General features: G+C 56.4%; 1 protein-coding gene across 24 annotated transcripts in view; it reads left to right on the top strand.

The window, feature by feature from the left end:
- Nrxn2 (neurexin 2) overlaps positions 1 to 17,048 on the top strand; it is a 119,976-nt gene that overhangs the window by 18,493 nt on the left and 84,435 nt on the right. For 20 of the 24 annotated variants that reach the window (XM_028853779.2, XM_028853778.2, XM_028853766.2 and 17 more), the window contains exon 3: positions 13,688 to 13,705. In XM_028853779.2, coding sequence (XP_028709612.1) covers positions 13,688 to 13,705 — 18 coding nt within the window. Of the gene's footprint in view, positions 1 to 13,389; positions 13,544 to 13,687; positions 13,706 to 17,048 lie in introns of those variants that run through there. The other 4 variants (XM_037207887.1, XM_037207885.1, XM_037207882.1 and 1 more) reach the window with 1 other exon arrangement.

Below are 17,048 nucleotides of genomic sequence, written 5' to 3'. Positions count from 1 at the left end.
TTTGTTTTTTTTGTTTTGTTTTTGCTTACACTGTTCGGTTGTTGTGTTTGTTGTGTTTGATCCGTGTAGTGTGTTGTGTTCTGTGGTGTGTATGTGTGCTATGCAGCTTGGAAATGTTGTCTGTCGGTGTTGTGTGCTGTTGGTAGTATCTAGTAGCATGTTTTTGGTTCGGACGGTATTGTTGGGTCTCGCTTCGTTGCCTTGATATCGTTGGTATTTGTGTGTCGAGATGTGAATGTGTGGTTGTATTGTATCTGGTTGGCTGAGTCGGGGTGTGGGTGCGGTTGGTTTTGGGGGGTGAGTCTGTGTGTTCATGTGGTGGTGGTTATGATGCTACTTTGTTGTGGCTTGTTGTTGTTTGTGTGTTTTGTTTGTTGTGTTGGTAGTTATCTTCTTTATGCTAGGGTTGGTTGTTGTATGTAGTGATGTCGGTTGTTGGTTGTGTGTTGGGTTGTTGTGTTGTATGTTTTGTGTATATGTGTGTGTGTTGTTGCTCTTGGTAGATATTAGTGTCTAGTGGCTGTTGTGTTTTGTGTGTGGTGTTGTGGTTTGTAGAGTGAAAAGGAGTGTTGATGTATTTGTTGGGTATGTGTCTCTGTATTATGGGAGTGTGTTGGTGTTGTTGGATCATTGTCATGATTTGTTTTGTCCTGGGGTCTCTGTCTTTTAGGTGTCTCTGGTTTTTCGCTCTTCGGATGATCCTTTTCAGTCGTTAGGCGTCTATGTGATGGTTCTCGTGTTGTTGTATGTGTTCTCGTGGTTGGTGCGTTTTATGGTCTTAAAGGTCTCTTCTGTGATCTATGTATTTATTTGATGTTGCAGTGCTGGTGTGGTGAGTATATTGTGTTGTGTTTGGTTGTTATTGTCTCTTGTCAGAATAGTGCAGATTGGTATTTGGTGCTTATGTTTTCGTTGGTGTGGTATCTAGTCTTTGGTGTGTGCATGCAGAGCGGGGGTGTTGTGTTGGTATGTTGCGGTTGGGTTGTTGTGTCGTTGGTGTCTCGGTATTATCAGTTGTGTGTGTTCTCCAGTGGATGTCTCCGTGATATGGCTCCTGGGTATGTTTATACGTCGTGCCATTTTAGTGTGTTGATTGTTCTCTCTAGTTGCGGGTTCTTCGCTGTTGTGTTTGTGATGTTATTGTCTTTGGGTTTTTGTGTGTCTTTGACTCTTGTTATGTAGGGTTGTTGGGTATTCTGTTTGTTGTTGGGTATATAGTTTGTTGTGTGTGTGTTCGTTTGCTCTTATCTGTTTTTTTTTTTTTTTTTTTTTTTTTTTTTTTTTTTTTTTTTTGTTTTTTTTTTTTTTTTTTTTTTCTTATTTCTTTGCTTGTTTTGTTTTAATCTGTGGGCTGTGTATGGTGGGGTTGTCTGTGTTGGTGATGTGGTGGCTGAGGTGGGATGGTTGTCGGGGTGCGCATTGCGGCCATGAAGGTGCGGATGTTGAGGATGTTTGTGGGCGGGCAGGCTCGGGAATATGTTTTTGTATGTAGCTTTTGTGTTTTTTCTGATTTCTTTATTGTGGGTTAGTGGTTTTGTGTTTTTGGGTTTGTGATTCTTTTTCTTATTCTTCTTTTTTTGTTTTGTTTGTGGTGGATTTATCTGTTGTTATTTATTTTCCTTTGTGTTCGGTTGGTGGTGGTTGTTGTGTTGTGGTTTGTTTTTTTTGTTCTTTTTGCTTCCTCTTCTTTTCTCTCTTTCCTTTCTTCTGTCTTTGTGATTATGTTAGTTCAGTTCAGGGTGCTTCGTGTAAGGTCGCTGTTGGTATAGGGAGATAACAGGATATTACTTATTCTTATGCGCTTGTGCGAGCTCCCATTTGGCGTGGGCGAATGCTGGCGTGTATGTGTTGGTTCCCTATATGTGGCCTCTAGTATTTATTTACGATGGATAATGAACGGCATTGATAATGCCTCAGGGGCATTACGTAGCTGTACGTGTTGCTACTTCATATATGCCTATCTTATGTTGGTATGTGTTGGTTGGATGTGGTATCATGATGTGGCTTTGAGGGTTCTTTAGTGTGTTGGGTTTTGTTGTGGCTATGTGGTCGTGGCGGCTACGTTTGAGACGAAGCCGGGCCGGGGTCGCACTAACGAAAGCGTATGGCTCCTCGTGTGGCAAGACTGAATCTTCACTTGCTCCGTGGAGAGACAGGGAAGCACGGAGATCCTTTTGCCAAGCACCAAGACGGAGAACAGTGGCAAGGGAAAGCGACGAACCTCCCATGGAGCCCGTGGGCGGCGCCCGGGGGCAGGAGGGACGTCAGGGAGACCCCAGTACGGAGCACGCACGACAGGGGGTGCGCTGGCCTCGATAGACGGGACCTCGGACTGCCGGACTGACGGCGGGTACCCTCGGAGGGCCGCAGAGCGAGCGGGTGCCGATACGGCGGACGAGCACGGCCCCCCGTCCCGACCCAGCAGCAGCGGGCGAGTGATTGTCGAAAGTCGCGGGGTAGTCTCGTATGGGTGACGAGAGTGAAGTATCAGTGAGTGCCAGCTCCAATGGACTACTTTGCCATGCTTTTTTTGCGGTTGCTTCCTGTCTGGCCTTTTTTTTGTGGGCTAGCAAGGGCACATTGTTTTGGGGTTGGTGACAGTTGTCGCTAATTCGGGCAAGCTAACAGCCTCCCGCGGTGCGGCTGGTGGTCCTGGATGTTGCGTGCCTATCGGCGGGCGAGAGTGAGTATTGGCTTGGCAGAAGGGTGGAATCCCCTTTTGACGGGGATGGGGGGCCTTTGAAGTGGTCGGATGCGGGGGGTTGCCCAAGGTGAATACATCTATGTTGCAGGGGCGGGCGTGGTGACGGTGCAGTGGAGGTGGGTACGGTAGGACGCGTGGCGAGCGTTGGCGAGCGGGAGGAATCGCGGTGTTGTAAACCTACTGGTAGCCAGGGAGACATCTGTGAAGGTGCGTGCTGTAAGGTGTTACGTCGGCTCTCAGGGTAGTAAGGTAGGGGGGCCGGGGTGCTGGATCCTCCAGGGGCTTCTTTAGTAATGTGCGGGGGCATAGGAGAATGTGTTTGCGCGCCGCCGCGCTTTAGCGATTGACCGGGAATTGAGGTACTTCTAGTAGCCAGTACGGTGAGTTCGACCTTCTCTCTTAGGATTGGATTTTTTTGTTTTTTTTTTTGGTGAATAGGAGGATGGTGTGTGTGATCTCGGTTTCCCTTAGTGTTGTCGTTCGCGTGTTGGTGGTGGGTGATCTGCTAGAGCACGGAGGGGTCCGCAGGCAGGGCGTTGGCGTATCAAGAGGGCGTGTGTGCGCCCCGAGGCCGGGGGGAGCAAACCATGATCATATATATTGACAATGGTGGGAGCATTGCCGGAATGCCTGTCTTGAGGTCAGGGGGGACGGGGAGGCGATGGATGAAGTGCATGCCTGGTTGCTAGTTTATCGGGTGGTGTCATCTCGCATCGATGTGGGCCGCGCGCCGCACCGCGGTAGAGTGCCCGGGGATGCATGGGTCGAGACGACGCGGGTATAGGGGGTTTAAGCTGTGGTCGAGAGGTGCACTACGAGACTTCACAGACGGTATTATGATGACTTGGGGAAGCGGTGTGTGATCGTCGTGTGAACGTGCGGATGTCTGTTCCTTGGTCGCTACCGGGGAGGTGTTTCGGGGAGGGCACTCGCCAGGCCTGAGGTTAGGTTTTAGCGGGGCAGGTGACGGGAATCCAGGCCAAGCTGAGTGTTGGACCTCGATTTTTCTTTTCCCTACGGTAGCAGTTGCCTTATTCCTAGCAGCCTCCACTCATGCCAGTGGGGGATAAGTAGTATCGAGAGGCGCGAGAGGATAACATGGGCGGTCTGGGAGAGCTAGCTGAGGTCTCGCGATCAGGATTACCCGGGGCCCGGGAATGTGCACGGACGTGAGATATTGACTCAGCGGGCTCTGTATGATACACAGGGAGAGCGGCGGTCCCGCGGTCTCGTCGTCTATGGTGCGGGGTGTATTTTAATGGGCTATTGTGTTGGTCTCGGTGTAGCAGTAGGTGTGGCGCGCGGGAGCTCCACTAAGTTCTCTTCTCGGCAGTCTGGACTTTCATGATTGTCGTCTCATCGCGGTATGAAAATAGAACTCACATGACACGCCACGCTCGCCCACGCAGCGCAGGCGCTACCAAACGCCGTCGGCGGTCCGCAGATGACGGGAAACTGAAGCTTGCAGGATGAACGCTGTGCGATTGCCGCGCCGCACTGTCCGATCAGCCATGTCCTCAGTGTTTTCCTCAGTGCGCCTCTCGCGGCGAACCCTTTCTATTCTCGCATTCGTCGCTGCTCGGCTCTCCCTACGGTGGTACGCGGGCGCCGGGTGTCACGCGGGCTGGGGATCCAGGAGCGCACGCCGATCCCTGGATGGTGCATGGCTCCGGGGCGCCCCGCCGCGCGGCTCGGCCTTCCGGGGCGCCTGTCAACCCTCTCGCCTGCTTGGGTTGCGGAGGTCTTCCTGCTGCCTGATATGCGGCCTGTGCCGGGCGCGTACCGGTTCCCAATTTTTGCTCTGCAGGTTGCGTGTTTGGGATGGTGACGTCTCTAGACTGCAATCTTGCCTTCGCACACGCAGCACGGCCCGGGCGGCGTGCTGGGGTGTGCCAAAAAAAGGCGGTGTGACATCGTGCAAGCTAGTATGAATTCAGGTCGAGAGCACTAACATCCGGAGCAAGCACCGACGGCACACCGGCCCGACCACTGACGCAAAGGAGGTAGAGCGTAGCGAGGTGAGATGGGGTGGGGATTGCGAAGGGGCGTAGATAGCGAACCCCGGTGACGGCGGAGCAGAACGAAGAAAGGTGACGTACGCCGAGGCGCGTCGGACACGCAATCCAGGTCAAAGACGCCCAGAAGAGGAGAGCACGTAGGCAACCTCCGCGACGTAAATGCCGCGGAATAACGGATTGGCGCAAGCAACCTTGGCATGTGAGGCTGATCAGGGGATGAGAGTAGACAGCTGTGTTGCAGTGGTCGTGGATATAACAGGCATGACCAAGGGCGCGGGGAAGGCGCGACGCACGCGCCGCGCCGTCGGAGTACCGCTACATGGTTCTGCTCTTTTTTTCTTTCTCTTCTCCCCTCTCGTTTCCTCGCTTTTTTCTCTCCCGCTCTTCTTTCTTCATCTTCTTCTTATCTTCTTTTCTCGCCCTTATCTCTTCCTCTTGTTCTAGCCTCGAGAGCAGGGCGCCGTCGGGGGCCGTGGATGTTAAGGGCCCGCGCGGCCACGGCGTCGCGCGGCGCGAACGCACGGACGGAACGGAACAAGCGCGAACAACTGCCAGCGCGGGGGCGCGGAGGCCGAAGAAGGAGGGACTGCCGGCCTGCCAGGGGATCGCCACTACGCGCCGGCCCAGGCACACCCCACAAGATGCCCCGCAGGTGGCCTCGGAAGTGGCAGCGGTGCCAAGGGGAACGTGGAGAAACCTATCATTGACGGGGGATGGTGGCGCGAAGGGCCAGCCGGTTGACCTCACGCCTGCGGAAGCGAAAGGGGGGCGGCCAGGGAGCAGACAGGGCTCGCACTATGCTAGAATAGGCGAAATGGGAAAAAAAGAGGGAAAGGCCCTGATGGTTGAGTTTGTGTGGTGGAGGGGCGGGTAAGGGGGGATAGAGGAACCGGTCGAGCGAAAGGAGTAGCGAGTGGATGAACTGTATGAAAGAATGACGGAACAGGCGCGACAAGTGGGCCGGACGAGCCTAGACGATAGATCGATATGGAGGTAAGTCGGGAGGGCCTGGGGTGTGTGGAAGGTGATGGGGGCAAATAGTATGTGAGGGTAGTGAGTGAGGTGTTATTATGTTTCGAGGCAGGGAGGATCGGTCAGGGCCAGAAGAGGGCACCAGATGTCGCAGGGACAGATGGGTGGGTAGCCACCAGGGCGGGAAGAAGCGGCAGACGCGCGGGAAGAGCAGGCAGGGCCGCGGATACCGCGGGAGTCCAGTCGCGCGCGCACCCGAAGTCGGGAGGTGCGTAAGGAGCCAGGCGAAGCGAATTGGATAGTATGGTGATACTAGTAACATAACACTTTCTAGGCAAAGGAGAAGAATTGAGAATGACTGATGATTTCTTTAAAGATGTATTCACTTAAATAGTGATAGGCGGGATAATCGTCGAGCAAAATACTGAAATAGTCTCCATACGCCGAGGAACTAGTTTTGCGGAAACAAGGGGGCGCGTATAAAGGAGAGGGATAGAAGTCGAGTATCTCCCGGTTGCCCAGCCGACCCAGAGCGAGAGCACGCTAGCCGGGTGCGCGCGGGAGAAAGAGAGGGCAGGAGAGGGAGGACGGGGGAAGAAAATATGTACGTGGGGGGGTTGGCGTTTTGCGGTCGGGCTCTCATTCTATCCTAGAGGGGCTTGTGTTCGGCTGGGAAATAGTGTGGGACAGAAGAAGCTTGTCGGCAAGTCGTCGTGTGGTTGGGGTGCGGTCTAGGAATGTATGGTCTGGGGGTCGGTTTGTAGATGTATAGGTATGGTGAGACTCATATGTTGTTGCATGCGCCAATGCCATACGGGTAGATGGGGGGCATGGTGTGGGCAGTTAGTTGGCGCGTCTCGGACGTCACGTTTTTTTTTGGCTGCGCTCGGGTGTATTGCGGGGTGTGCTTATGGCTGTTGGATTTGGTGTGTATGGTGGTGGATGATCTCTATCCGAACAGTGTTGGAGGTATGTGATGGGAAGATATATGGGCCAGAATTGCTAGGGGGAGATGCTTGAAGTTTTTCCTAGTGGAGCCTTGGGTAAACCTGGGCGGGGTAGGTATGCTAGTGGGTTTCGGTGGTCCAGGGGGGGGAGATCGTGGGCGTCTAGAGGCGTCGGGGCGGGGCAATTATTTTTTTATCTCGGTATTGGGACTTGGAAGAGGGGTGAATTCATTTAAGCCACAGCCGCTTTGGGCCTTGCGGGGGAACACCAATAAGTCCTATGAGCCTCGTTTCGTTGGCCTATAAGCAGCAGAGCTCGGACTTGCCATGGAATGTGGAAGGCTAAGGCGAGGGAAAAAAGAAACTACAGATTGGGGTGAAGGGACCAGCGGGGAGGAGCAAACGGGGGTGTCTGGTAGGGACAATAAGCCGCAAAGACAAGGGGGGGGTAGGTGAAGTCTGCGTGGAAGCGCGGGCCCTCAGCAAATTGCACTATGGCCGGGGGGTGCCGCAGCGCGCTGGAAAAAAAAAAGGCCCTAAAGAACATCATAGCCAGATGGGCTCGTGGGTGATAGTAGCCAGCGGGAGGGGGCGCAGGGCGAAGATCGCGCCGGACGCGCCGCGTGGAAGACGGGAGGGGGAAAAAACGAGGGACTGGGGGGAGAGAAGTGGAGAGACGTGCTCCCGGGCGCGCGCGCCAAGCGACGGACACGGGGGACAACACAGGGGAATAGCAGGGAAAGGCGGGCGGCCAGCGGAAGCAGGCGGAGAGGGGCCGCAGGCGGCGGGCGCCCGCCCACACCAGCGGGCACACATGGGCGGGGGGGACAGGGGACGGCCAGTCGGGCTCGGGGAGCCACGGGGACAGCAAGCGAGCATGAACAGGGCGAGCAAGCAGTCTAGGGAGCCCAGAATACGCCCGCCCACTCTGCTTGTGGGGACGAGCTAAAAAGGGCGCAAAGCCAATCCAGGCAGGGGAAGGGGCGCGGGGAGACGCCTAGCAAGACGGGCCACCAGAGGGGTATGGGCAGCGGGGCACGCGCAGGAACTGCCTGTCCCAGAGGATGCGCAAACGGGGCAAGGTTCTGGCGGCAAGTTGGAACGGTGTACAGAGACAGTAGGAGGAAGTCGGGGGGAGTCGCACGGGTGGATGAATTGTGTTTTTCGGGGGTTCTGTGTATGGTGGGGAGGGGAATACTGGGCCTCACAGGGGGCGCGAGGGGGGGAGCGAGAAGGGGGGCGCGGCCGCGGGCCACCAAGCCCGCAGCCCCGGAGCCCAACGGAGGAAAGAAACAGACAGAGGCGGAGAGTGGAGGTGAACGGCGCGGTCCAGGAGGGACAGGCCGACGGGGGGCGAGCCGAGACGCCGGAGACGCAGCCCAGGGCGGGGAAGCGAGAGGGGGCCAGGGGGGCCAGGGCGGGGACCGGGGCCGGGGACAGGAGGCGTTTCCCGGGACGGCAGGCGGAGCGCCGCCGCGGCCGCGGGCCGGGGGCGCCACGCAGCGCCGCGGGGGGGAGGCCGGCCGAGGACGGCCGGCCGGGGCGACGGCCAGCAGGGGGAGGGGGAGCAAAAGCAAGCAGCCACAGCAGGGGCCACCTAGGCCGAAGCCGGGAGGAAAAGGCGGGGAAACAAGGGGAAGTGGAGGAATTACGGGGAAACTAGGGAGGGAGTGGGGGGGGAGGGGGCCAGGAGGGGGGTCGGGAGGGAGGGCGGGGGGCCACAGGCAGGCCGGGGAGCCCGCGAGGCCAGAAGAGGGGAGCAGGGCCCCGGGAACGGGAGGGACACCCCAGGTGGAGGCACTCAAGGGGGGGCGGGGAACCGGGAACGCAGGGCGCGGGAAGAGAAGAAGGCACGGGGACTGTGCCAGTAACTTCCAGGGGGCAGCCCGCGAAGAGGGGACGAAAAGGGGAGGAGGGGGTGGGGGGGGAGGGGGGCGGGGGGGGAGACAGCGAGGGGAGCAGGGGAAGCGCAGGGCAGGGGGCGCAGGGAGCCAGAGGACAACCCGGGGGAGGGAGAGCGCGCTCGCAGGGGATGGTAGGGCAGAGAGGAGACGCGGGGGGCCAGGCGGGCCGGGACAAGCACCCGGACCGGCCCGGCGCGGGTGTTCCAGCGGGGCGGGGTGCCGAGTAGGGCGGAAGGGGAGGGCCGGCCACCAACAGGGGGGAACCGTTGATGAAGTGGGTCGGCCGACAAGGGTGCCCCAGAGGGATAAGGGGGGTCCGGGGTGGCTGGAGCAGTGGGGCAGGGAGAGGGGGCACAGGGGACAAACAGGGGGGGGAGGCGACCGGGGGTCCGGCCGCAAAGGGCGCGCGACCGAGAGACGGGAGGCAAGGGCCGCAGGGAACGAGAAGCGGGCCAGGCGGCGGAGAGGCGGCGAGCCAGGGGGCCGGGGGAGCGGGGCGCGGGCCCGGGGGCCCCAAGAAAAACTATTAGAGGTGGAGGGGGCCACCTAGGCGCCCGGTCGGGGAAGGGGCCGGGGAACGCAGCGGGGGGCACTAGAGCGGGAGGAGGCCAGCCGCCGGCGCGGCGTGGGGAGTACACGGGGTCGCCTCGAGGGCTAACAGATTCGATCATATGTGAAAGGGCACGCGGGCCGACGGGGGAGAAGAGGAGGGGGGACCTTTTGGAAACAGCACACAACAGGTCAGCCAGCCACTGGAGGGCGCAGCAACACATACCAAAGTTTGTGTGGAGGTTAGTAGGGTTGTGGGAGCTGCTACGTTTGTGGTGTTGTCATATCCAAACAGAGCAGTGGGGGACAAGCCAGCGGGGGCGGTCGAGCGGGAAGGTAGAGATGTGGAAGTGAGACTATGGGGGATGGCGGGCGGCTGGGCATATCAGGGGGCAGGCCCGAGGAGATATGCCGTAACTGGAAAAGGACAGGGACTGGTGTAGCGGGGAACCAAGGCATTAGGCTTGAGGAGACAAGGGGCAGCAAGAACGGGCCCATTAAGGGAAACGGCGGCGCGCGGGGAGAACCCGACAGGGTGGAAGTGGCATCGGAAGGGAACCAGGGACGTGCGCAAGAGAGCGAGGGTGACGGGGGGGGGGGGGGTGGGGGGGGGGGGGGGGGGTGGGAAGAGGAGGGAGAAGGTGGCCGAGGGAAGGGGAAGGGAAAGAGAAGGGGGGGGCGGGGTGCCGGAAGGGCGGCAGGCCGGGAGAGGGAAGGGGGGGGGAGCAGACGGGGAAAGGAAGGGAACCGGAGAAGGAACTAGACCGCCGGGGGAAACGTCAGCAAGGAGCCAGATACAGGTGAAGGAGACAGGGTAGGACGGCAGGAGAGTAGACAGGTGGCTGGGGCCTGAATTGCTGCAGGCCGGGAGATTGAAGGGGTGTGATCAGACTTGAAAGGAGTTAACCTGAGAAGACTAGACCTTCCCTGGTGAAACCCAGCAATGAGCCATATACATGAAGTAGACATAGACTGCAGTAGATATACATGCAGTAGATATACACTGTGGTAGATATACATGCAGTAGATATACACTGCAATAGATGTACACTGCAGTAGATATACATGCAGTAGATATGCACTGCAGTAGATATGCATGCAATGGATAGACATAGACTGCAGTAGATATACATGCAGTAGATATGCATGCAATGGATAGACATAGACTGCAGTAGATATACATGCAGTAGATATGCATGCAATATATAGACATAGACTGCAGTAGATATACATGCAGTAGATATGCACTGCAGTGGATATATACTGCAATAGATAGATATATACTGCAGTAGGCTTGAGATGTGGTCGTGGCACTTAGGTAGCATGTGGATATAAACTGCAGGGTGAAAAGACCCATTGAAGGGAGATTATCACAGAGGCCTATTCAAGCTCCCAGCAGAAGAGGTAGGGCCTCACCTGGGCTGCACTGATGGGGCATGGAGGGTTTTAGAAGGTGGAACCCATGGGTCCTGGTAACTGGTGTGAAAAGGGGAGCACTGCTTCCTGGGTGTCTGGCTCAAGGCAGGAGAGGGCTTGGGGGAAATGGTTCTGAAGCCATCTCTGAAAGGGTTGAGAGCAAGAGTCTGTGAGAAAAAGGGGCGTGGTGCCTCTGACTGGCAAGTGATTAATGGGATAGCAGTGGAGAATGGTCCAGGTGAGTCTCCTCCTCAGAGAATGGAGAGAATAGACCACTGAGCACATGGCTTACACCCAGGCAGGTGTGCAGTGTGACTCAGGGGGGTTGGTAGTGGACCTGACCCTAGGTTAGGTGACATCTTGGGACACTTTTTAGAGATCAAGAATTGTAGGTTGGAAAGAGGGCCTTTGCCCTGAGACATCGAGACAAGCTATGGGTGAGGAGAACAGGTGGCTGGGGGGCAGGGAGGTAGACATGGAGGGGCCTGGGATGGCAGGTGAGGGATGCAGACAGCACACAGCAGATGAAGGAGAGAAGTGGACTGTCGCTTGCTGGCTTCATGTTTCTGGGTATACTTTTAAAAATTTATCCATTTAAAAGATACCTATTTTATTTTATATGTATGTGTGTGCGCCTGAGGACAGGTATTTGTACCATGTGATGCAGTGCCAACAGAGGTCAGAGAAGGGCATCAGATCCCCTGGAACTGGAGTTGTGGGTGGTTGTGAGCCCCCACCATGTGGATTCTGGGAACCAAACCTGAACCTTTAAGATTAGTAAATACTCTTAACTACTGGACCATCTCCCCAGCCCATTAAAAAAATTTAAGTTATGTGCCTCTGTGTGTGTCTGTATGCTATGTGCATCTGAGTGCAGTTGCCCAAGAAGGCCAGAGGCACCTGATCACTTTGGAGCTGGGGTTACAGGTGGTGGTGAGCTGTCCAAGTGGCTTCTGGAAACCCAACTAGGGTCCTCTGGAAGAGCAGGAAGCCCTCTTAATGGCTGAGCTATCTTTCCAGCCTGGAAATACTTTTTGAAAACATCTGCTATGTGGAATTATCTAGAAATCAAAATGATTCGTTTGCACAGGTGCTGGTGGCTTGGGAATGGCCAGGGTCTTCTCGTCCTAGGACCAGAGAGTTCCAGCACAGCTCTTCTCAGAGAGCCCAAGGGTTTCCCCAAGGGTTGTAACATGTGCCGAGGCTCAGCAGCCTTAGGAAAATCATGGTCTATACAGCCTTGGGGGTGTAGCTGTCAGGCAGAAGCCTCTCTGTTGTCTATTGCAGAGCGTATTTGTAACATGGAGGCTAGTGGGGCTGTGGGTGGATGAAGAACGAGGTGGGTAGGTAGCAAGGCAGCTGCGTTCACTGGGGGGTGGTGTGGGGGTGGTGGGTGGATGCGTCAATAATAGCATGTATTAGGTTGCTGTGCAGGTGTTGACGTTTGCTCTCAGTCTCTGCATGTGTATCACAGGGGTGACAGTATGACGTATGATAAATAGCAGTATTCATTTTTGCAGTATAATGTCCCTCCCTAAGAATACATGAACAGATCCCACAGAATGTGCTCATAGGAGGGAGGAGACAGCATATGCACATGCGTGTGAATCGATGTCTATCTCAGGATCTGCATGTGTGTCTTTCCTCGAGGGTTTGTGTGTCTGTAGATTGGGCAGTTTCTCTCTTCTGCCTTTGGCTTCCTCTAGCAGCCTTCCAGTGCGTGACCATGTGACCGCTGTCTAAAGCTTGGGGCTCCCTGGTCCCCTTGCGAAGCCTGCTTGAGGAGCTGTGGCTGAGCTGAGGGAACTGCTCCCATCAGGTGTGCCCCAAGGTCAAGTCCAGGTCAGGTCTCAACAGGTGAGGCTGATGGCCCATGGGGTGTGCCGTGATCTGGGGGTTCCCAGCGTGGCCCTCTGACTTTGACTGAACTTAAGGTGACCATCCATTTAGAGGCCCTTTGCTTCACCCGACCCCGTAGAGGGCATCTGGGCTCATTTGAGAGGCAGAAGCAGGAGGGTTAAGACATTAGGGCCAGCCTTGGCTATGTAATGGCTTTGAGGCCAACCTGGCCTATCCAATATTTTGAAATAAACAAGCAAACAAACAGATAAGCAAACGCGTTCTGGAGTTGAGGATGCAACTCAATTGGTAGAATGCTTGTTTAGCATGCATAAAGCTTTGAATCTGATCCCTGGTGGTGCTTAAAAATGAACACGGTAGTGCATGCTTATAATCCCAGCACTAAGGAGGCGGGAAGACAGTCCTGAGCTTGAGGCAAGTTGTATTACACAGTACATTCCAGGCCAGTTTGGACTACAGAATAAGACTGTGAAACACTCAGCGATGAAAACAAATGCAAAAATCAACGAAGAGTAAAGACATGTCTCCTGATCGCAGAGGCGGAGCTGGGGTCAGAGGGGCTTAGGAGAGGGTGCAGCCCACCCTTTCGCCTTTGTAGTTGGGGTGCAGAGAGGTCGAGTGACGCAGATTGGCAGTTCTGGGATCAGACCCAGGGCCCGGCCTGTGCCACGCTCTGACCCTGTGTGGCGCCTTTTCTTCCTGGCAGGGTAGGGGGCTGTGGGTGGTCGGATGCTGGAGAGTGAATGTTTCAGGCATGAGTTGTGTGAGAGCTAAACGCGAGAGAGTGGGTTGCTCGGTGCTTATGTGTGTCAGTGTGTCACTGAGCGTGAGTGTGTCTGGGCGAGCCCAGTGAGACAGTCTCTGGTGTGAGCAGATCCCCATCTGTCTCCGAGCTGCAGCGGAGTGAATGTAAGGGAGGAGGAGCCTATCTCAGGAGTCGGGAGCCTGGCTGCTCACTGCTTTGCTTGCCGCCCTGCCCTGCTTCCTGTCTCTGTGTGATCTTGCGGCGTCATGCCCCTGCTCTGGCTCTCAGTTTCCTGGCATAACAGGATCTAGTGCAAATTGCAGAAGTCCCTCTCAGTCCGCCCAGACTGGCTGACTCTGGGGAGACTCATTCAGGGGACAGCGTGGCCACTGTCCGGTCCCCAGCAAAGCTGCTCCCTGAGTTTTTAGGTTGGGTTATTCATGTCAGGGCCTTGGTGGGTTGGAGGACCTGGAACTCCTTGGTCCTTAAAGCAACTGTCCATGGCATATTTGCTAACAGGTCTCCTTTCTCTTCTCTCCCCGCTCCCCTTCTCTGAACTTGGCTGACTATAGAGGAACACCCTATGGAAGGTGAGTGGAACCTTCTCGATCATTAGGGTAATACACATCTCCCCAAAGGGTCTGCTTGAAGGGGTGCTGTTGGCCATGTAACAGCTCCCTGCCTGCTCATGTTTGTGAGGTGGGCGTGGGGGGGACGTGGGGGTGGAAGGATGTCCGGGTCTTCTTCATCGGAGTGCCTCTTCCTAGGCTTCTCTCTTCATTGACTGAGTAAGCTACTGGGTAGAGGGTAGGACTTTGTCCTTGCCGATGCTGCTCTCTGCTGCTCCCAGCCCTCTCCCAGGTGGGGGAAGGGAAGAGGGTCTCTGGGAAGAGGTGATGAGTGGGGGGAGAGGGACATAGCTGATAGTGTTGGAAGTGCCCAGAAGTGAGTAGGTAGACACTGTTTTGCCCAGCGTAGAAAGCTGCAATGGATGAGCCGGGCGGTGGTGGCGCACGCCTTTAATCCCAGCACTCGGGAGGCAGAGGCAGGTGGATCTCTGTGAGTTCGAGGCCAGCCTGGGCTACAAAGCGAGTTCTAGAACAGCCAGGGCTACACAGAGAAACCCTGTCTCGGAAAACTAAAAAAAGAAAAGGAAAAAAAAAAAAAAAAGCGAGCAAGCACATAATGGCTATGTATAGAAGGGAGTTGGGGGTGGCAGGGCTGGCTGCTGGCCTGGAGCCTGTGCTGGAGAGAATTCACGTCTCTGCTGCAGGACTCAGGCCAGTGGGGGTGTGCTTGAGAGTACAGGCAGGGTGGGGTCTGTCCCGTGGTTGGGGTGTGTGGGCAGAGCCAGCTCCTCTGCTCTGCTAAAGCTGCCCATGACTGAGAGGAAGGGGGCAACTTCTTTGTTCAAGCCAGTCCCGGGGCAAGGGTGGGAGTAGGCTTCTCTGGGGTCTCTGTCTGTTCTCTCCCTGCCTTCTGTTCTGGTAGCCTCTCTCTGGTTTTCCTCTTTGCCTCTTTTTCTCTAGGGGTCTGTCTGTGGACCTCTGTCTGTCCCTGACCTTCCCCAGGTTCTCTGGGTTCTACCATTCTTGGAGACTTTCCCTCAAGCTTTGCTTTCCCTCTGTTTCTTTTCCTCCTTTGGGGTGGACTAGGATTGAGGACAGGGTGGTCCACACGTGGAGGCTGGATTCTGGTTGATCTTACAGGGCCTCACAGTGGGGCTGGCAAAGTGATTATTACCAGGGAAGGCCATATCCTGATCAGCACCCTGCTCCACAGTCCCCGGTCCTGGGAAGACAGTGGGTAGGACATACTCTGAGACCCCTGAGCCTGGTCCTTCTGGGAGGAGCACAGTGCAGCAGGGATCTGGGCATCCTGAGTAGGGCAGGCGCAGCAGGGATCTGGGCATCCTGAGAAGGGCAGGCGGTGAGGGCTCTAGGCCTGGGCATGAGTGGAACCCATTTTCCTCGTGGTATCCATGGCTTGCCTTGTCTCTCTGTGTGGGGCTACTCAGGTGCCCTGGTCCCAGCAGACCACTCTCCATGTCTGCATCTGTATGTCTGCGTGTGCACACATTCATGTGGTTTGGCTGTCCGTGTGGGCCCGCTGGGCACTGGCTTGTTGCCTTGTCCATGGAGTGGCATGTGTCCACGAGTCTCTGGAGGAGTGTCTGGGGCTCTGTGTGTCTGCATCTGTGTTTGCATCTCTGTGTGTCACTGTTTACCCCTCTTGCACACGAGAGAGAAGGAGAGAGCCTGCACATCCGAGTGGGCGCAGCCTTCTGAGGGCTGGAGATAAGATTGAGTGTGGGTCTGACTTTTACTTGCTCTTGATGTCATGCCTCCTCTGGAACAAAGGGAGAGATGGAGGGAGAGAGAGAGACAGAAGAAGGGGTCGGAGAGGCTTGGGAGGAAGAAGTGGGGAGTGTAGAGACAGAGAGAGGAGCAGGAGGGGGGGTTCAAAACAAGACAGCTGTGGGGAGAGAGCAGAAGACCCAGGCTGAGAGGAAAGGGCGGGCGGGGGCTGCAGGGAAGGGGCTTGGAGCAGGGAGAGGAGAGGGACCGTGAGGACAAGAAGGGAAGCTCAGCTTTGGGGACGTGGAAATGAGAGCTGCGGTGGGGTGTCCTGGTCACCTGCTGGTTTAGATGTGGGCCTGAATGTTAGCAACAGTACAGGGTGTGTGTGAGATGCTGTGTGTGTGTGTGTGTGTGTGTGTGTGCGCGCGCGCGCGCTCGCAAGGATAGGCAAGAATATGATCCCGTTGTTTGTCTCTCTGCATGTCTCTCTCTGTCTGTGTCTCTTAATCTTGCTGTCCTTTCCTTTTTCCTTACTGTCATCCTGGGGTCTGGGTGCAAAAGTCAAGGGTGAGACTGCAAGTGAGGACGTGGGTTGGAGGCGAGGGCTTCCTCTCTAGCAGTGAGGTCCCTCTTCAGATCTCTTAGGGGTCCTCTGTGTCTCTCCTTCTCCATCTGTCCATGATGCTGGGATGCTGGGATGCTGGGATGCTGGGATGCTGGGATGCTGGGATGCTGGGGGGGGGGGGGGGGGGGGGGGGGGGGGGGATGCTGGGTGGGGTGCTGGGATGGGGGGGGGGGGGTGGGGGGGATGGGGGGGATTGGGATACTGGGATGCTGGGATGCTGGGATGCTGGGATACTGGGATGCTGGGATGCTGGGATGCTGGGATGCTGGGATGCTGGGATGCTGGGATGCTGGGATGCTGGGATGCTGGGATGCTGGGATGCTGGGATGCTGGGATGCTGGGATGCTGGGATGCTGGGTGCTGGGATGCTGGGGGGGATGCTGGGATGCTGGGGTGGGATGCTGGGATGCTGGGATGCTGGGATGCTGGGATGCTGGGATGCTGGGATGCTGGGATGTTTGGCCTAGCTTCCTCTAGGAACCTAGGCATCCTGCTCTGCAGCACCCTGAGCTCTTCCTCTTTCTTCCTAATCTCTTACAATCAGGGAGAGGAGACCCAGATTAGCCAAATAGAGTACCCTAGGAAGGACCTTTGGCAATGCCATCCATCACTGCCAGCTTGTGAAGGGAGTGGGAGGAGGGGCAGGCGGATGCTCCAGGTAGACATGGGCGAGAGAGGCACCCCAAGGGACAGGGGCCAGGGTGAGGAGGAAGAAGCTGGGGTAGGAGAGGAGGCAGGCTGTAGGGAGGGATCCCTCGGCCATCCAGTTATCCAGGCCTGAGCCAGGGGTAGACAGGAAGGGAATGGGTCTCCCCTCACCAAGATGGCTGGTGCTGTCACGCCTGAGGGAGCTGAGCAGCTGGTTGCCTTGGTGACAGAGGGAGAGTGTCGCATGCTAATGAGGCTGGCAGAGAGCTGGGCAGCTGAAGGGTCTTGAGGGTAGATGTGTGACTTCCCCCAGCCGTAGTCAGGCCTAAGGGGCTGTGGGTGGTAGGGGGGCAGAGGACA

Source organism: Peromyscus leucopus, chromosome 1, assembly GCF_004664715.2.
Source record: "Peromyscus leucopus breed LL Stock chromosome 1, UCI_PerLeu_2.1, whole genome shotgun sequence".
NCBI classification, from domain to species: Eukaryota; Metazoa; Chordata; class Mammalia; order Rodentia; family Cricetidae; genus Peromyscus; species Peromyscus leucopus.
Note: the sequence above shows the minus strand (reverse complement) of the source record. Positions and strands in the feature narration are given on the sequence as shown.